Below are 15398 nucleotides of genomic sequence, written 5' to 3' on the forward strand. Positions count from 1 at the left end.
GTGCTGAGGCATGCATTAAAGCTTGGGGCAGCCGCAGCAAAGGCTCAATGGGGAAAGACCACAGTGTAAGGACCCCCACCAAGCTGAACTGAGGGGCTGGATCCATGGGAAACCCCTCAAACTGTATCGTTGATATTTTCATTTGCTGTAAATGTAAAACTGTAATTGGCATGACAATAGTGAAAGGGAAGGGTTGTGAAGAAATTCATGATAGTATAGAAGGAAACTGATCTCCCTTGCAATGTTTGTATTTTTTGGTGCTGTTTGAAATTGTTTGGCAATGTAATTTTTGCAGATTTTTATGAATAAAGTATGTTTTGGAAATAAAAAAAAAAGATTGCAGCAGTATACAAATATTGCTGGAGAGCTCTTCCTAGTGTGTCTTGCTTGGTCAATAAAACACATTTCAACTATTGTGTCACATGTCAGACAACATCCTACCCTCCCTGATGATGTATACAAATTATGGACAAACCCACTCAAAGACACACAACAACAACAGCCACCATCAGCGATCTGTGGACATGTACTCCAAGGTCCCTCTGTTTCTCTATATGTCTTCCATTTATTTGTATTCTCTTGCCTTGTTAGCCTTTGCCAAATACATCACCTCACACAAGGGCAACAGATGCATGGGAAGACCACCACCGACAAGTTCCCCTCCAAACCACACCCCATCCTGACATGGAACAATATCACCGTTCTTTCACTGTCACTATGGCACAATCCTAGAACTCCCTCCCTGACAGCACTGTGGGTGTACCTACACCACATGGACTGCAGAGTTCAAGAAGGTGTCTCACCATCAACTTCTCAAGAGCAATTATTGATGGGCCAGCGATGCTAACATCCAGGAACCAACAGAAAAGGGAACATCTAAGAACATCAATTCTCCTGGGTGACAATCAGTTATTTGGTAATTTGAGCAAAGGAAAGGCAACAAAAACATCCAAAGCAATTTCCAAATGAAGCCAGCATTTATTGTCCATCCCTAATTGCCCTTGAAAAGTCAGTGGTTTGCTCGGTCATTTCAGAGGACAGTTAAAAGTGAACCACCTTGCTGTGGGTCTGGAGTCACATAGAGGCCAGAGCGGCAGATTTCCTTCTTGAAATAGTATCAGTGAACCAGAGAGGTTGTTTCAGCAATGGATGACAGTTTTGAGCCGCCTTCACTGAGCAGAGTTGAAAAGGGCCAGATTTGCATGAGTTCATGATAACTGGAACGTATCCACTGCTGCTGCGGTTGGATTTGAGCTCATAGGCCATGGGTGTGAGCTATGGGCTGTGGATTATCAGTGCCATAACAACACCATGTACCCAAAGGAAGCACATAAATCACTGCTGGTCGAAGGATTGGTCTGTATAGGGATTGAATCCATGACCTTCACAGTATTAGCAGCACACGCTCGCCAAGTGAACTAACAGCCCCCTATGCAAGGCCTGGATGTTAATATTAATGTTTCTGGTCTGTCACCTTTCATCAGAACTCTGTTCCTCTCTCAGCAGATGCTGAGTATTTCCAGCAGTTACTGTTTTGATTTCAGATTTCCAACATGCACAGAATTTTATTCTTATTTCTATTTTCAAATGTTTTTGGCAAAGTCGATCTATCCAGAAACCCTGGATTACCAATTCAACAATGCAACCACTCAACGTGCAATTTGAATGAATTGTGTTTGGAAATTCATCTCATTTCCATCTTCCAAAACAAAGACCTCGATTCACAGGATAGTCCTGCAGAAAATAAAGGTCAAATAAATCAGCTTTTGTTTGAACACATTGTTGTAGATTTGTTGTCTTTCCCACCTGAGTGTTTAGCATCACCTGGCTGGAGTTCAGAAAGGACAATCTGGGGGAGGATCGTACAGCAGGAACAGAACTTCAGCCTGAACACAGTCCTTCAGGATCATGGCACTTTGGTCTTTCTCATGTCTCTTCACTGACAGCAAAGTCCCCATGTGGGTTAATCCTGAGCCTGTAAGAAATGTGTCCCAGCCGCTCTCTTTCCATGTTCAGAACTCTTGGGCACGGAACAGAAGGCTCCTTTACAACTGTGTTTAGAGTCAGGAAGAACAACAGTGAATGCTGGAAATGTGCTGTCAAATCAGAGATTGGTGTAAAACTGTGACCTGTTCCTGACTGAAAGTGAAACGGCAGGTATAAGTTTCCAGTCTGAAAATTAATATCGTATTACTCTGTGGAGATTTAATGTGTTTGTGTGACAAGTCCTGAGTCTCCAATTTTAACACAGGTGTTAACTCATTTAAAATAAACCTTTTGAAATGAAATAAATCTCAGTCTGCATTAAAATAGCAGAAGCAGGAAGTCACTTCTGGTACAATTATACAACAGATATTTAATCTCCAGATAAAGAAGGACCTGCAGCGTGTTTCCAGGAATTACATGTTTTATTGATGTGTGAGTGTTAGACACCAGGATAACTAAAAATACACAGAACATCCACAGGAGTGCTATCACGTCAGTTACTCTGGGATCACTCCCACAGTGAAACTCCACCACTGACCCTGCTGAAGGTTGTAGGCTGAGGGAGTGGAGCCTCCAGGAGTGGGCTGTGGTGTGAGAAAGCTGGGTTTCAGTATCCTGACAGATACATGGTGAGGAACCAGAGGAATCCTTACTAAGGAACCATCTGGGGTTTTACCTGCCAATGTTGGTCTATGGGTAAATGATGCCTGACTCCCTCAACTGTCTTAAATTTAACGCAGTTTGGAACAAGTTGAATTCAGTTTCTAGAAGAATATGGACAAATATCACCTGCAGTGAGATCACGGCACAGTGGTACAGTAGTTAGCACTGCAACCTCACAGCTCCAGGGACCTGGGTTCGATTCTGGGTACAGCCTGTGACCGTGTGGGTTTTCTCTGGGTGCTCCGGTTTCCTCCCACTGCCAGAAACGTGCAGGTGATCGGTAGGTTGTCTGTTGTAAATTGCCCCTCGTGTAGATAGGTGGTAGGGAATATGGGATTGCTGTAGGGTTAGTATAAATGGGTGGTTGTTGCTTGGCACAGACTCGCTGTTTCAGTGCTGTATCTCTAAATCATAATAAAATGAAATTGAGTGAGATGGAATCAGCCATTAGAGAAACTGAGAGATCTTTGGAAAAGAATATGATGCACAATGATGGTAATAGTGGCAAAAGCTTTTCCAGCTACATCAGGAGTGAGAAGATGGATACAGATGGTTTCGAGACACTGAGAGACAGTTCAGGACAGATTGAAACAGATTACCAGGCTATGACAGAACTGTTAAATGACTATTTCACATCAGTCTGCACTGCTGTGGATGATGCTCAGATTCCAGCTGTGGGATGTGCTGCTGACAATAACATCATAAATATTAAATTAGAAAGGGATTGTCATCCTGGATAAAATAGAGAATCTCAAACCTGATGGTGTTCCAGGTCCAGACGATATCTACCCAAGGGTGTTTAAAGAGATGGGACAGGTGATCTGTGAGCCCCTTGTCTGTATCTTCAACAGCTCAGTAGAGGCAGGGATTGTTCCCTGAGATTGGAAGGTTGCTCACGTAGTTCCCATTTTCCAAATCAGAGCCAGGAAACTACAGACCCATCAGTGTGAGCTCGATGACAGGGAAGATGTTTGCAGGGATCCTAAGAGATGCTGTTTCTGATCACTGGGGAAGAGAAGGAGTCATTAGAGATACTCAACACGGCTTCAGAAAAGATGATCATGTCTTCTAAACTTGTTTGTGTTTTGTTTAGAAGTTGCTGTGTTGGTGGGTGAGGGGAATCCGTTTACATTGTCTATCTCAGGGTGTAATCCAACAACATAGAGGTTGTGGGGCTGAAGGAGGTGAGCTGTAGTCTAACTAGTGTTTTGTTCCAACATAACCACTCTCCCATTTTCCATTAACTTCAATGTAATGAAAACTGGCAGTTTGAACCTGCCAGCATTTTAACGATATTTTCAAATGACTCGAGGGTTTCTTACAGTTGGGATCATTCTTTATTCTGTCCCCTCGAGGTGTTAGAGAACAGACATTCTCCTGCATCTAGCAATCTAGTGTGCTGGGGCAATGGTGACATAGTGGTAATGTCATTGGATGCTGTCCTGTTGGTATGGGTACAAACCACACCATGGCAGCTGGTGGAATTTAATTTCAATGAATTTTTAAAAATTCTGCACTTGAAAGCTAGTCTTAGTAATGATGTTATAAAACTATCAGTGATTGTTGTAAAAGTCCATCTGATTCACCAATATTCCTTATGGATTGAAATAATGCTGTCCTTATTTAATGTGGTGCATATGTGATTCCAGACCCACAGCAATATTGTAACAGAGTTCACTGTTTGGTGCAGTGTCTTGCAAAGTTTCAGCTTAATTACAAGTGATTATAAGTAATAATGCTTTCAAATATTGTTATAGTAACCATAATATGTGTAAGCTCAGTTAAACATGGTCTGAGGCTGAGAAGCAAAGCCTGATGCTGAACCAAGGTTATGTTAAAAGAAAACTGGCAGAGCAGCGAAAAAGAAACCTTGAGTTAAATGTGAAAAGAATGTCCTGATATGTTTGAAACTAACAGATAGTGAAAGACAGAATATTAATTAAGTTACAATAAAAACAGAAGATTTAAAGCTTCGAAGATCTGTTATCACTCGAGTAAAAGACATTGCTGTACCTCATGTAACAACTGTATGAATTTCTAGATAGGAAATAACAAAGGTGCAAGAAAATGGAACAAAGAGATACCAGAAAACTAAGCATAAATTTCATTTTAAAGATTTGAAAAATGATGATGGAACAGAATGAGTGAGATAGTCCAGGCGTGTGTCAGCTGCGACAGAGGCTCAAAGGCAAAAAAGGGTATAAAAGAATAGCTATTGAACATGAGAAGCAGAACTAGAAACCCAGAGGAAGAAAGAAGAGAATCTTCAGAGAACAGAACCCAGCAAGAGAAAGAGAGACCGGACCACAGTCACTCGGAGGGCTACCGCCGAGGTTCTGAGTATCAGCCTGTGATTATTGTCTTTGTTAAGTATTACTTCTTTGCACTGAATGTAAACTGCTGAATAAATCGACAACACTTATAACCAATATATACCTGTACCCATAGTGATTTGTTGTAGTCACGAACAAGTCACCCTTGTTGGATTAAATTGAACCCTGAATCTAGGAAAGCTACAACTGGCACCCCAGATATCAATGAAGGACGTCTTCCCACTTGGGTAACAAATAGACATTTATCAGGATGATCCTGTTATCAGGACGATGCAGAATTCTGTAAAATTAGGAGTCTGATTGAGGTTCACCTGGTCAAGCACAAATGTCACAAGGTGGGGAACCAGAAGCTATTGGGACTAGTAGTACACATGCCCAGTCTTATGAATGGAACCATGTCTAATCCTCTGTTTAGAACAGAAAACATAGGGGTTATGAGGGAAAGTGTCATTAATCGATTCCTGACATCACTTCAATGGTTGATCCAGTTGGAAGAACTAACTTGGATAGAACGAAACCTACAAGGATACAGAACAAGCATGGATATCCTCATTTGCCCATATAATTTATATGATCATTAAAGAGACACATGTGTTTTTAATTGGAATGGGAAGGGGCTGAACTGTACTGTGGAAGTTACAGGTTCATCAGATGTGAGAACTAGAACGGCCTATGTACGAGAAGGGAAGTCTTGTTTTATCACCTGAGAAGACTATTACCATCACGGGGACTTAAATGTTCAAACCTGGGACCGACTGTATTACACCAGCCAAAACCACAGTGATGGGGGAAAACCCACCTCACCATTGAGATGCCTGACCAATAGGTCTTACTAGTAAAAGATGGCTTGAACATAAACCTAGAGGTTTATGTCACTAAACTTGGGTACCACATCCCTGAACTACCTATCACCTTAACAACATTAATAAGTCAAGTGAACACCTCCCAACACCGTTATTACACACTACAGCAAGGAAATAAAACTATAGCTAAAGATATTCCAGGGGTAGGGGATTCATCACATTGGTGGGAAACAGGGTTAAACATGGAAATTCCCCTCTGGATTAGAATAATTTCACATGTATTGATTATAACCCAGTTATTGGCACTAATATACTTACTGATCCATACTTGCTACTTGAAGCACCTGGTGTGCCAGACAAGATCACAATTAAACATAATCACTGCACAAAATGTCTTGGAAATGAGTAAATATGTAAGTTCAAAATATACAAGAATTGCCCTTGAGGTGGGGATATTGTAAGATAATTCACTGCTTGGTGTATTGTTTCAAACCCACTAAGATCACCCAGATAGGGAATGATATCATGTTCCCTGTACCTACTCATAACATCACTGAAATCAGAGTCGACTTTGGAATGCATGAGGAAGTATTGAAGACAATGATTCAGTGGAGACACCCCATACCCCCTCTATCCTTCGATTTATTATCCATAATTAAAATATTGTAACATCCCAAAAGCACTGGTTTATGATGTGACAAGAACATGAACAAAGAGAGGAAGGAATTGGAAATCTGGGGGAAATAGACATAGGTGGGAAACAGTTGTGAATACAAGTCAACATCCCTGACTCAGAACTATTTCTCTTCTGTTCATGTTGATACAAATGATGGTCACAATTGGAATAATAGTCGTCCTCTGTTACTTGAAAAATCTTACCTCATGACAGCTGAAGCACACTGAATTGAGCTGGAACCCAGCTCTTGTGTCTAAAAGAAAGTAACAGTCAATGAAGAGTAGTGAGGGGTAAATATGTTGTCATATATTTCACCCTCACACTTGGGAGTTGTAAGTAGGTTGGGTAGCTAGACTTTAGCTTAACTTGACCATTTTCACACTGTATCCTCTGTAACAACTAACAAGGTTAAGTAAGCCATTGTAATACTAACACATGAGTAAAAAAGTTATTTTTGTGTCTTGTATCAGCAGCTGCATTAATCAAATGAATGTATTAAGCAGTAACCCATCAAGAAACAATGATTACAAAGCAATGGACCTTGGTTGGTTTGTAATTAATGAATTAAGAATCATGCTGGAACGAATGGGCTTTAATTTAGATGAGATTAGATTAGAGATACAGCACTGAAACAGGCCCTTCGGCCCACCGAGTCTGTGCCGAACATCAACCACCCATTTATACTAATCCGACACCAATCCCATATTCCTACCAAACATCCCCACCTGTCCCTATATTTCCCTACCACCCACCTATACTAGTGACAATTTATAATGGCCAATTTACCTATCAACCTGCAAGTCCCTTGGCTTGTGGGAGGAAACCGGAGCACCCGGAGAAAACCCACGCAGACACATGGAGAACTTGCAAACTCCACACAGGTAGTACCCGGAATCGAACCCGGGTCCCTGGAGCTGTGAGGCTGCGGTGCTAACCACTGCACGCCAATGTGCCGCCCAATTTAAAAGTATTAACTTTAAAAACTAAGTCTTAAGCTTGTAAGAAATTCAGTAGCAGTAGGACTTCGTAAGTCACTGTGACACAAATTCAGCAGAACAAGTTTTGTGACCCTGATCACATTCATTAACTTTGCTAAAAAGAATCAATTTCTGTACAAATTCAAAAATAAAAACAAGAAATGCTGGAACCACTCAGCAGGTCTGGCAGCATCTGTGAAAATGGAAGCAGAGTTAACATTTCGGGTCAGTGACCCTTCTTCGGAACTGACAAATATTAGAAAAGTCACAGGTTATAAGCAAGTGAGGTGGGGGTGGGGCAAGAGATAACAAAGGAGGTCTAGATTGGACCAGGCCACATAGCTGACCAAAAGGTCACGGAGCAAAGGCAAACAATATGTTAATCGTGTGTTGAAAGACAAAGCATTAGTATAGATTAGGTGTTAATACACTGACTATAGAACAGCAGCAAGTGCAAACCTGAAAAAAAAACAGTGGGTAAGCAAACTGAACAAACTAAGATGAAATGAAATAAATGCAAAATAAAATTCTAAAAATAGTAAAAAAGAATATAAAAAAAAAGGAAGAAAAAATAACTAAAAATGAACGTAAAATGGGGGGCTGTCATGCTCTGAAATTATTGAACTCAATGTTCAGTCCGGTAGGCTGTAGTGTGCCTAATCGGTAGATGAGATGCTGTTTCTCGCGCTTACGTTGATGTTCACTGGAACACTGCAGCAATCCCAGGACAGAGATGTGAGCATGAGAGCAGGGGGGAGTGTTGAAATGGCAAGTAAACGGAAGCTCAGGGTCCTGCTTGCGGACTGAGCGGAGATGTTCCGCCAAGCGTTCACCCTGTCTGCCCTTGGTCTCCCCAATGTAGAGGAGACCACACTGTGAGCAGCAAATACAGTATACTACATTGAAAGAAGTACAAATAAATCGCCGCTTCACCTGGAAGGAGTGTTTGGGACCTGGGATAGTCAGGAGAGAGGAGGTAAATGGGCAGGTATTACACATCCTGCGATTGCAGGGGAAGGTGCCATGGGACGGGGACGAGGTGGTGGGGGTAATGGAGGAGTGGAGCAGGGTGTCGCAGAGGGAATGATCCCTTCAGAATGCTGACAGGGGAAGGGAGGGGAAGATGCGACTGGTAGTGGCATCACGCTGGAGGTGGCAGAAATGGCGGAGGATGATCCTTTGGAAATGGAGGCTGATGGGGTGAAAAGTGAGGACAAGGGGAACCCTGTCACAGTTCTGGGAGGGAGGGGAAGGGGTGAGGGTAGAGGTTCGGGGAATGGGCTGGACACGGTTGAGGGCCCTGTCAACCACAGTGGGGGGAAATCCTTGGTTGAGGAAAAAGGAGGTCATATCAGAAGCACCGTCATGGAAGGTAGCATCATCAGAGCAGATGCGTCAGAGATGGAGAAACTGGGAGAATGGAATGGAGTCCTTACAGGAGGTATGGTGTGAAGAAGTGTAGTCGAGGTAGCTGTGGGAGTCGGTGAGCTTATAATGGATATTAGTAGACAACCTATCCCCTGAGATGGCGACAGAGAAGTGGAGGAAGGGAAGGGAAGTGTCAGAGATGGACCATGTAAAGGTGAGAGAAGGGTGGAAATTGGAAGCAAAGTTGATAAAGATTTCCAGTCCGGGGTGGGAGCAGGAAACGGCACCGATACAGTCATCAATGTACCAGAAAAAGAGTTGGGGGAGGGGGCCTGAGTAGGACTGGAACAAAGAATGCTCGACATATCCCACAAAAAGACAGGCATAACTAGGTCCCATGCGGGTACCCATAGCAACACCTTTTACTTGAAGGAAGTGCGTGGAGTTGAAGGAGAAGTTGTTCAATGTGAGAACAAGTTCAGCCAGGCGGAGGAGGGTGGTGGTGGATGGGGACTGGTTGGGCCTCTGTTCCAGGAAGAAGTGGAGAGCCCTCAAACCATCCTGGTGGGGGATGGAGGTGCAGAGCGATTGGACGTTCATCGTGAAGAGGAGGCGGTTGGGACCAGGAAACTGGAAATTGTCAAAATGAAGTAGGGCGTCAGAAGAGTCACGGATGTAGGTGGGAAGAGACTGGATCAGCGGAGAAAAGATAGAGTCTAGACAGGAAGAAATGAGTTCAGTGGGGCAGGAGCTGTACAAATTCATACTGTCCAAGGAGATAACAACCATAATGAATAGAACTCTTCATAGGTTTTTATCTCAATTACTGGCAAAATGCTTTATCAATTAAGCCTCAATTAGAGTTGGGTAGGAACTGACATTACAGGACCTGGACCAACCCTCGGGCAAACTAGAAAGGTGGTCTGATGGCCAAACAGGGGATAAAAGAACAGCTATTGAACATGAGAAGCAACATGTAAAAAATCCAGAGGAAGAAAGAAGAAAACCTTCAGTCAACATAACACAGCAAGAGAAAGAAAGACTGTGCCACAGTCACTCGGAGGGCAAACGCCAAGGATCTGAGGTTCAGACTGTGACTATTGTTGTTGTTAAGTATTACTTCATTACACTAAATATAAATTACTTAATAAATCGTCTACACTTCATACCTACATATACCTGCACCCATAGAGGGTGGTTGTGGTCAGGGATAAGTCACCCTTGTTGGATTAAATGGAATCCTGAAAGTAGCAGGAAAGCTACACTTTTTTGACAAATCACCAAGATAGCAGACTACAAGTCATGGTCAAAACATCATTCATTAGTTACAAATCACAACTTAATTAAATCTGGGCACACAGACACTTTATTGACATGTATAAATACATATAAATGTAATCAGTTATCCAGCAGTTGAGCTGGATAGGAATCGTATTTCACAAAACAAGTAACAAATACTTGTGAGAGTGGCAAAAGGTCAAAAGGTCTGAAAATTAGTGGCTGAACACGAAAAAATACTGATTTTTTTGACAATGAATCATGTAATTATAACACTGTTATTCAAGTAAACTAGTTGCGTAATGGTAATTTTGTACAATTTTGCATATGTAATGAATAAACTTGCACTGCACTCAGAATACAATTTCATGAAACTTACCTGACAGTTGATAATTGGTTTACAGAGCTCCATGTTCTCATCAGGTGGCAGGACCGTATCTCCAACACAGAAGTCCTCGAGGCGGCCAACATCCCCAGCTTATACACACTACTGAGTCAGCGGCGCTTGAGATGGCTTGGCCATGTGAGCCGTATGGAAGATGGCAGGATCCCCAAAGACACATTGTACAGCGAGTTCACCACTGGTATCAGACCCACCGGCCGTCCATGTCTCCATTTTAAAGACATCCGCAAACGCGACATGAAGTCCTGTGACATTGATCACAAGTCGTGGGAGTCAGTTGCCAGCGTTTGCCAGTGCTGGCGGGCAGCCATAAAGGCGGAGCTAATGTGTGGTGAGTCGAAGAGACTTAGTAGTTGGCAGGAAAAAAGACAGAAGCGCAAGGGGAGAGCCAACTGTGTAACAGCCCCGACAAACAAATTTTTCTGCAGCACCTGTGGAAGAGCCTGTCACTCTAGAATTGGCCTTAATAGTCCCTCCAGGTGCTGCTCCACACACCACTGACCACCTCCAGGCGCTTACCCATTGTCTCTCGAGATAAGGAGGCCAAAGAAGAAGAATGTTCTCAATGTCCTGCTTCTGCTTATTTATAGCTTTCTCACGTAAAAGGTGTTCTGTGAAAATGTGTCAGCTTTAATGGAAAGCAATATATATAAGCATACCAGATGGCACGTTCTGGTACCTTGGTAAGTGATGTGGACAAATCAGTAGGTATATAAATTAATAAAAAAGCAAACATTTATGAGACATTTACAATCCAGAAACATGAACATAAGCAGGGTAATTTTGTTATTTTGTACTGTGACATAATCACCTGAACGATGCAGAAAGTAAAACCAGGTAGGGAGGATTGTATACCAGTTATACAGCCTGTCCAATTTACTGTCCATTAACTTAAATGGACAGGAATATCACATACATTCTGTTAGGAGCATGTGATACTCCTGATCCAATTTTCTTTACGACAATTATTTACCTCCAAGCACAAAAGAGGAAAATAACCTTATTAACTTTTGCAAATGCAATGCCTCTATAGATAGAATTGCTTGTTTTTAAATATCATCACTTATGGTAGATTTTATCATTTAAAATAATTAGTCATATTATAATGATTGTAAATTTAAATAATCTTGTTTGCAGTGCAGATCTCATTATAATCTTAATGAAAACTAATGAAAAATGTGGTTTTCCTCTTCAAAGGGTCCAAATATTATGCAACATAAAAATTTTCCCAGATCTTGCGAGTGACAGTGGAAAAGTAATGAGACTAGTGTTGTACCTCGAGGAAGCAAATCCTGCACTCCGGGTCCCAGTACTTTGTGGGACGTCCTGCCCCATGTGTCTAAAGATCTGCAGGTCGAGAATCAGCCTGTTCAGTGACCTGAAGACCCATGGAAGAAACTCGCAACCTTGAGTAGACGTCATCCTCGAATTGAGGGATAGCCGACGACAACCTCTACAGTAACAAGTTTGAGGTTCTGTTGCATCATCCCCAAATCAGGCTCAAAAGTTTGGTAAAGGCCCTGTGACAATGCAGCAGGTCTAATAGACAGCTGTATATCCCAACAGTGATCAATACTTCTGGCTCCTGTTCTCCAGCACCAATTGGTCTGGTGACAGCTGCATTTAACTGCAAGGTGAGCTGAAAATCATAACTATTGTGTTGGCTTGGAGAAAGGCAGCATTCTGTATATACTGAAGATTTACTACATTGGTCTCTGGGATGAGGGGGTTGTCCTATGATGACGGGCTGAGTAAATTGGGCCTATATTCTCTGGAGTTTAGAAGAATGAGAGACGAACTAATTGAGACACACTAGATTCTGAAAGGGCTTGATAAGGTAGAAGCTGAGAGATTGTTTCCACTGGTCAGGGAATCGAGAACGCGGGGGCACAATCTCAGGATAAGGGGCCAATCATTCAGGACTCAGATGAGGAGAAATTACTGCAGTCAAAGCATCGTGAATCTTTGGAATTCTCTACCCAAGACAGTTGTGGATGCTCCATTGTTGAATATATTTAAGGCTGGGATTGATAGATTTTTGGTCTCTCAGAGAATTAAGTGATATGGGCTGCGGGCAGGAAAGTGGAATTGAAACCCAAGATCAGCCATGATCATATTGAATAGTGGAGCAGGCTCAATGGGCCATATGGTCTACTTCTGCTCATATTTCTTGTGTTCTTGTATATACATGTTCATACATGTACAGAGTATTGTGCCATCAGCCTGAGAAACCCAGTGACCATTTATAGTGACTGCAGAGAGCTCACAGTTTCACTGTAACCAATACACAGCACTTGTGGTGCAGGACAGTCTTTTCCAGATAATCTTCAGCAATGCCAAAACACACATTGAAGAAAGATGGCCAGAGTTATACTCCTTGCCCTGCATCACTGTGGTGTAAAAGACAGCTTCACACTGACTCCAGGTTTACAGTGTGACTGGGTCAGTAGACAGTGAAAATGGAGGTGAACAATGAATGGAATTCAGCCAAACACCTGAAAAAACCGATAAGTGGAAATTCCAGATCACTTCAGTTGCTCCAAAGCACAGGACATATTCAGTTTATACAGTTCATGCTCACTGCAGGATATTCACATTCAGTAACCAGTTTGTGCAGAGTTTTCAGAAATTATTTCAGACACACACTGCTGTGTAAATGGAAGCAAGTTTCAAATTCCTATTGACAGACCAATGTTTTTGCTGCAGACCAGGGACTTGCCAGCTACTGATCCTGCACCATTAATTTTAAACCATGTCAAATGAGCTGTGTCAGGTCTCAGGTGGTCTCTGCTAAGATATCCCATGAAGGCAAAAACAAACATTGGGAATTGGTCTGTGTATAAACACGCCTTCTTTTTGGAAATTTACAGAAGACAGACACACTGAAGTTGTGAAGGAGTGTGCAGTTCCACCCACTTGCTTTCCTGTTTGAAATTCATTTCCACCAAGGTGGAAGACTATAAAAAATAAAGATGACTTAAAAAAGGTAAAACAGATCGCCGAGCAGCTTTGTGGTTGGCCGACTTTTAAAAAATCATAACTGACAGTTGCAATTTCTCTCAAAGCCGGTCTTGTGGTTAAGGTGGGAATGGGAGAAGCCAATGGTGGATTTCCGAAACCCCAATGTCGGAAATCTGCCATTTGGTGGAAATTTCTCATCCCTGAGTTACTTGTGAACTCGCTGGTGTGTCAGCACATGGGATGAAGCAGGAAGTTTCTTCCCCTGGTCAGAGCAAGTGAATGGCCTCTTCCTTGTGTGAACTTGCTGGTGTTTCAGCAGGTGGGGTGAAGTAGTGAATTCCTTCCCACACTCGAAGCAGGTGACTGGCCTCTCTCCAGTGTGAACTCGCTGGTGTGTCAGCAGGACGGATAAATGATTGAATCCCTTCTCACATTCTGTGCAGGTGAATGGCCTCTCCCCAGTGTGAGTGTGCTGGTGTGTCAGCAGGGCGGATAACTGAGTGAATCCCTTCCCATCTACTTTGCAGGTGAATGGCCTCTCCCCAGTGTGAATGTGCTGTTGTGTAGTGAGGTTGCCTAATCGCCTGAACCCAGTCCCGCAGTGAGAGCACCTGAACAGTCTCTTGTCAGTGTGAATACGTTGATGGGACATCACTTCAGCAGAACGTTTATAGCAATTCCCACAGAATGGACATTTAAAAGGTCTCTCCCCAGTGTGAACTCACTGATGTGTCAGCAGGTAGGATGAGTTAGTGAATCCCTTCCCACATTCACAGCAGGTGAACGGCCTCTCCAGGGTGTGACTGCATGGATGAGTTTCCAGCTCAACTGGATAATTCAATCTCTTTCCACAGTCCCCATATTTACATGGTTTCTTCCCAATGTGACTGCAGTTGTGTTTCGACAGAGCAGATGATTGGTTGAAACCTCATCCACACACAGAACATGTGTACAGTTTCTCCACACTGTGATCGGTACTTTTTCCTTCCACGTTCAAAATCCGGTGATATTCGGGTTACGATAAGTTGGGCGACTCCTTCAGATCCTGATCTGACATTTGCTTTGCATTTCACAGCTGCAATTCCTCCCCTTCTAAAACCCTGTGAAATTGATTTAAAACTGAAAAAAAGAGTGTGTGAGAGAACCCACAAAAACACAAAGGCAGGTTGTGAAACGGAGCTGAATGAATCTGGTAATTTATGGTGCCATCACGAGGAAAAAGTGACCATGAAAGCTACTGGATTAATGTACAACCGCAACTGGTTCATTAATGTCCTTCAGTGAAGGGAACCTGCCACCCAGTCTGGACCTACACAAGACTCTGCCCTCTATGGGAGGAAAAAGAGAGAGAGAGAGGGAGAGGGGCAGGGAGAGGAGAGGGAGTTTATATATCGACAACTCGACCAGAACTTTGACAGAACCTCCAAAAACCTCAACTTCCATCATCTGGAAGGACCAGGGTAGCCCGGGTATATGAACACCATCATCTCTAAGTTCCCCTCCAAGCCACGCACCATCCTGACTTGTCTGACTGACATCCAGTACTCGATGAACAGAAATTTCATCCACTTAAATATTGGGAAGTCTGAAGCCATTGTCTTCAGTCCCTGCTACAATCTCCACTCCCTAGCCACCAGCTCAATCCCTCTCCCTGGCAATTGTCTGAGGCTAAACCAGACAATTCATAACCTGGATGTCATATTTGACCCTGAGATGATCTTCCGACTGCATATCAACACCATCACTCAGACCACCTATTTCCACCTCAGTAACAGCACCAGACTTCACCACTGTCTCAGCTCATCTGCCTCTGAAACTTACATCCATGTAATTGTTACCTCTCCACTTGACTATCCTGGATGGCCTCCCACATTCCACCCTCTGTAAACTTGAGATCATCCAAAACTCTGCTGCCTGCGTCCTTACTCTAACCAAGTCCTGTTCACCCAT

At 42.9% G+C, this 15398-nt stretch overlaps 1 protein-coding gene across 1 annotated transcript; it reads right to left on the reverse strand.

The window, feature by feature from the left end:
- Nucleotides 1-13653: 13653 nt before the first annotated feature.
- On the reverse strand, nt 13654-15398 carry LOC137362236 (gastrula zinc finger protein XlCGF8.2DB-like). The gene is made up of 2 exons (XM_068026673.1): nt 15287-15398; nt 13654-14168 (listed from the first exon to the last, which is right to left on the reverse strand). Exons 1-2 carry the CDS (start codon nt 15396-15398, stop codon nt 13654-13656), a joined length of 627 nt encoding a protein of 208 aa, XP_067882774.1.

Source organism: Heterodontus francisci, unplaced genomic scaffold (assembly GCF_036365525.1).
Source record: "Heterodontus francisci isolate sHetFra1 unplaced genomic scaffold, sHetFra1.hap1 HAP1_SCAFFOLD_526, whole genome shotgun sequence".
Classification (NCBI taxonomy): Eukaryota; Metazoa; Chordata; class Chondrichthyes; order Heterodontiformes; family Heterodontidae; genus Heterodontus; species Heterodontus francisci.